This window comes from Setaria viridis, chromosome 8 (assembly GCF_005286985.2).
Source record: "Setaria viridis chromosome 8, Setaria_viridis_v4.0, whole genome shotgun sequence".
NCBI lineage: Eukaryota > Viridiplantae > Streptophyta > Magnoliopsida > Poales > Poaceae > Setaria > Setaria viridis.
In genome coordinates this window covers 23975223-23980821 of record NC_048270.2, presented here as the reverse complement: position 1 = coordinate 23980821, position 5599 = coordinate 23975223, and the positions used below count along the sequence as shown (strand labels likewise).

Genomic DNA, 5599 nt, shown 5'->3' with positions numbered 1-5599 from the left:
GACGGGATCCTTTCGAGTTTCGATGAGCGTTCTACAAATACATCATATATAGCAAAGGGGTCCAATTCTTGATTGCGATCCCATACCACCTATGTACACGAGATTCTTAAATGCGCACGATGGCGCAAATTTCCGTCACGAGATTGTTAAATGCGCACGATGGCGCAAATTTCCGTCAACAACAAGGATCACTAGATATGTACTTCCTTTATCATAAATTATAGATCGTTTTGATTTTTTTAAAAAATTTATAGTGTTTGCTATGGAAGGGTGGACCTTGCGCAATAGTAAAACTCTCCACTTGCGGTCTGGAGGTCCTAGGTTCGAACCAACCTCTTTGCAGAATTTTTAAAGAATTTTGCAAGAGTAAGGCTATCTAGGATTCTCGTCCCCAGACTCCACCTTCACTACGCTCTTTTTACGCTCTTTTTCTTATAGTGTTTGCTATGCACTTAGACATACCCTATATCTACATGCATAATAATATCTATGTATGTATAAAAATTAAAATAATCTATAATTTTGAACGGAGAAAGTAGAGACCAGAATTCCCATGCATGCATGGCCGACGATGTCAAGTCATGCTCCTGTTGAGGGTAACATTGGGGATGGGAGAGGAGTGAACCGGTGAAGAGATAAGGTTTGCAGGTGGACACGTGTAGCCTGATCGTGACTGTATTTGTTTCCGAGAAGATAATCATTTCTCCGTAGTAGAATCTGATACCTGCAGTAGCTTCCGGATCTAAGGATACCGCAAGTATGACACGAGTTTAAATTGTAGATTAATCTCGTAGAAAATCCTAGATGATGGTGTTGAAGCAACCATAGCAAGGGAATAGGATTTTGGCGAAGCTAACCGTAAATTCTTTAAGCACAACTCTAAAAGAGTACAAGTGATTGTACTCCCTCACAATCCTACTTGACCCTTTAGGACCCTCTGAGTCTTGCCCTATACAACAATCTAGTGTTATTGAACTCTCTTGTCTATCCCTCTTGAGCGCTTCTAATTGCCTCTCACAAGCGTTGGCTGAGACTTTGGTGTTTGCCTTTGACTTGATTGATTCTTAGAGATTCTGCTTCCTCATTTATATAGTCCCCTCCAAGATCCTTGTACATGCAAGTAGGAGTCCAGCACCTAGTAAAATTCAACGCCCAAATTCTTGAACTACAAGTTCTAATAGCACACCCCTATTGAGTCCTAATCCTAGTAGGATTTGGGTCAACATACAACAATCTCCACCTTGATTCTAATCCTTTGAAGTCACCATGCTCCTCCAAGAATTCGCTCCAAATCGACTTCTTTTTTATTTTTTTGATACTCCCACCACAGGAGTGCCCCCACCCCAAGGGCTCATGCACATCATCGCGATGTGCTTCTTAGTGTCCAGGTTTGAATCCCTGGACCCTCCACCTGAGAGCTCCTTTGTTATGTTGTTTTGTTAACCACACTGCCTTCTCCTACAACCCTCCATACCATAGGTTTGTATCACCTTCGAGCTTCACCTATTCATTGGTATTGCATGGTCAGTCCTACTACGTCTTCCTCCTTCCAATAGCTTGTAGCTTTGCCTGTACGACTGTTAGATTTTGCAACTGCTTTTGCAACTTTGTTCTTGACTGCAAATGAGATTTGAGTACCGGTTATTGATGAGACAACTTCCTTCTCTGATCAGGATTTCTACCAAATCTCCCAACGGTTGCACCACTTTTAAGATTTTCTATCACTCGGTATCCTCCATTAAACCATATATTTTTCATGATTACTTGCCTTCTACCTTGCAGCGATAAGTCACAACCTTGGAGTTCTAGCGACCTCGCAGATATTAGATTATTTTTCAAACTCGGGATATACCGAACTCCCGTCAATGTGCAATGTGTTCCATTATGCATCTCCAATGTAACCGTTTCCACCTCATGGCTGCATACTCCTTGCAATCCGCCAAGCGAACAGTTCCATTCTCCGGGTGTAGAGATCCTTCATCAAACATCTTCCTCGCCAAAAATATATGGTAACAACTCCCCGAATCTATTATCCATTCATGAGTAGTATCTTGTTGACTGACGATAAGTACATCACATTCATCCTCACTTACCACTGAGCATACTCCTCTATAGTCTTCAAATTTGGACTATGAGAATCGTAGATGATGGTGTTGAAGCAACCACGGCAAATGAATAGGATTTTGGCGAAACCGACCGCAAATTTTCTAAGCACAACTCTAAAAGAGTACAAGTGATTGCGTACTTGACCCTTTAGGACCCTCTGATTCTTGCCCTATACAAGAATCTAGTGCTATTGAACTGTCTAGCCTATCTCTCTTGAGCACTCCTAATTACCTCTCACAAGTCATGGATGAGATCTTGGTATTTGCCTTTAGCTTGATTGATTCCTAGAAGCTCCACTTCCTTATTTATATAGTTCCCTCCAAAACCCTCGTACATGCAAGTAGGAGTCCTACATAGTAAGATTCAATGCTCAAGTGCTAGTAGAACTATAAGTCCTAATAGTACACTCCTATCGAGTCCTAATTTTAGTTGGATTTGAGTCACCATACAACACTCCAAGCATGCAGAGGATAGGGCAACCACAGAATTCTTAACTTTTAGCCTAAAGAAGGTACGGAGAGTTGTATATATCCTGCTCCTCTTCTTAAGCACTATCACTACGAAAGTTGCAACGAATCATTACCCAGCTCTTCATCATGCACTCAGCCATGCCACAACTGCTGGCTCCCCTCCAAGAACATGCATCCCTACAAGCCTTGTCACTCGTCCTCGTCTTCCTCCTCATCACCGTACGCCTGGCGACGTCGAGGTCACGAACAGGGAGGCTCCTCAACAAGCTCCCTTCGCCTCCGTCCAGGCTCCCCATCATCGGACACCTCCACCTCGTGGGCTCCCTCCCACACGTCACCCTCCGTGACCTCGCCCGGAAGCATGGCCCGGACATGATACTCCTCCGCCTCGGCGCCGTCCCGACGCTCGTGGTGTCGTCCCCTTGCGCGGCCAGGGCAGTCCTGCGCACGCACGACCACCTGTTCGCATCCCGGCCACGCTCCGCTGTGGGGGACATCCTCTTCTACGGCAACACCAACGTCGCCTTCGCCCCCTACGGCGACTACTGGCGTCGGACCAGGAAGATCGCCGCCGTGCACCTCCTCACCGTCAGCAAGGTCCGGTCCTTCCGCCCCGCCCGGGAGAACGAGGTGCGGCTGGTCCTTGCTAGGATGAGGGCCGTCGCCGCAGCGTCCTCGGCGGTGGACCTCAGCGAGGTCCTAAGCAACTTCTCCAACGACGTGGTCTGCCACGCCGTGGTGGGCAGGCTGCCGAGGGAGGAAGGCCGGAACAAGCTGTTCCGGGACCTGTTCAAGACCAACTCCATGCTCCTGTCGGGGTTCAACTTGGATGACTACTTCCCGGGCTTGGCTAGGCTTGGCTTGGTGAGGAGGGTCGTGTGCGCCAAGGCCGTGAAGCAAAGGAAGAGATGGGACGAGTTGCTGGACGATCTCATCGACAAGCACGCCAGCGAGAGGGTGCTGTCTGATGAAGAGTCTGACTTCATCGACGTGTTGCTGTCCGTTCAAGAGGAGTACAACCTGACGAGGGAGAACATCAAGGCAATACTGATGGTATGCATGTGTAAACATATTCTAAATTCCATTTCCCTCCCTTCATAAAAAAGAAGTTGATTTCCTAGTTTTATTATATAGGTCAAACTATCTCAAAATTTATTGACAAAATGACCAACACATCTATGACATCCAAATAAATAAGTGCACTAAGTTGGTGTCATAAATACCGGTCCTATTCCCTAGATGTTTGATTTGAATCAACTTATTTTGAAATGAACAGAGTAATTTATATACTAGCGATGACCGCCCCAATATTTGACACAATTAGTATACAATTCATTGGAAATATATTATACAATTCATTGAAAATATATTATTCCCTGCGTTCTTAAACATGACATTAGGACCAAGATAGTTTGTTTGATAATTAACTTATTAGAGTAATTAGCATCTCCTAAATGTAAGAATGAAGGTTGGGCACAGCAATTGTATATGCTTAGTTACTAATCATCTGATTTTGTATATATACATGTAGGACATGTTTGAGGCTGGGACAGACACAACCTACATATCCCTAGACTATTGCATGGCTGAGCTGATGCGGAAACCCCAAGTAATGGCCAAGCTGCAAGCTGAGGTGAGGAGTTGCACAGCCAAGGAGAAAGAATTGGTCACCGAAGATGACCTCAGTAGCATGAGCTACCTGAGTGCGGTAATGAAAGAGACGTTCCGGCTACATCCCTCGGGATCTCTACTGTTACCCCACTTCTCCACGGCCGACTGTGACGTAGAGGGCTACACCATACCCTCAGGGACGCGCTTGCTCGTCAACGCGTGGGCGCTAGGCAGGGACACTTCCAGCTGGGGTGAGGATGCGGAGGAGTTTATACCCGAGCGGTTCATGGATGGAAATCTGGAGGCTGATTCTGACTACCAGGGTGGCGACTTCCGTTTCTTGCCGTTCGGTTCCGGGCGAAGGATATGCCCAGGTATAAACTTTGCGACCATGACTTTTAAACTTATTGTGGCAAACCTCGTCAACCACTTCAACTGGGAGCTGCCGCCGGGATCACCAGGCGTTGATATGACGGAGGTGTTTGGGATGGATGTGCACCGGAAGGAGAAACTCCTCCTTATCCCACGTGTGTCGAATGACTTCTAGATAGATTTATTGGTGCGCATAATAAATAATCTGCCATTTTACTACGTACTTGATTTGTATCGTTGAAACGATTTTCCATTTGCCATGCACCGATGTGCAAATAATATCTTCAGTCCGAACAAGTGCAGTTGTTCATTTGATACTGTATCTATTATTTCAGTTCCATCTGGTGTGTATAAAGTTTTCGGGACTTATTCAATGCAGTCCAAATCATTCAATACAGTCGGTTGTAATCTTAGCCCATTTGTACCTGGCGGAAGCTCCATGCTCCGTGTTGCAACAAACTTTTTTGATTTCTCCTTCTCAATATAATGATACGGAGTTCTCCTGCATATTTGAGAAAAAAAAATGCAGTCCAAATCATGTCCCAACTTCGGTGTGGCTTCAATGGCTTCTATCATACTGTATTTTATCCTGGTGGCCAAGTAAATATTCGCTACAACGTGTTCAGAATTGAGTAGCTTTGCCTGTAAGATCTGTATCCAATCTCGCTAGGCCGCAGCCCCGATCCATAGCTCCATACGGTGAAAAATTAAATGTGGCAAGACATTGAGATTTTTTTTCTTGAAATCTTTCCGGACCTTCTTGAAATTATAAGCCCGGCAGCTGATGTTGTGCTGGTGCAGAGTAGAGAGCAAATACTTTGTCGACGGCAATTTGGCGAGGATTTCCGTGTGCTACACTACTGAAAAAATGATGTCCACTACCGATCCATAACCCCCCTAATACCGGTTATGCAACCGGTACTTGCCAATCAGTACTAGAGGGGATCCTTTAATTTCGATTCAAATAACCGGTACTAAACCTTTAGTACTAGTTGGGGAGGGCTTCCCACGACATGTGGGGAGGTGCTCTCATTAGTACC

General features: G+C 45.4%; 1 protein-coding gene across 1 annotated transcript; it reads left to right on the top strand.

The window, feature by feature from the left end:
* Nucleotides 1-2574: 2574 nt before the first annotated feature.
* Nucleotides 2575-4972, top strand: LOC117833726 (indole-2-monooxygenase). Its single transcript, XM_034713325.2, has 2 exons — nt 2575-3629; nt 4108-4972. The coding sequence occupies exons 1-2, from the start codon at nt 2703-2705 to the stop codon at nt 4732-4734; spliced, it is 1554 nt and encodes a 517-aa protein (XP_034569216.1). The 5' UTR covers nt 2575-2702; the 3' UTR covers nt 4735-4972.
* The last annotated feature ends 627 nt before the right edge of the window (nt 4973-5599 follow it).

What these genes read in the sequence shown, in the direction of transcription:
- LOC117833726 (XM_034713325.2), top strand. Translation starts at nt 2,703, where the DNA reads ATGCACTCAGCCATGCCACAACTGCTGGCTCCCCTCCAAGAACATGCA. An exon ending in ACATCAAGGCAATACTGATG is followed by an intron (nt 3,630 to 4,107) that starts GTATGCATGTGT and finishes ATATACATGTAG; the next exon opens with GACATGTTTGAGGCTGGGAC.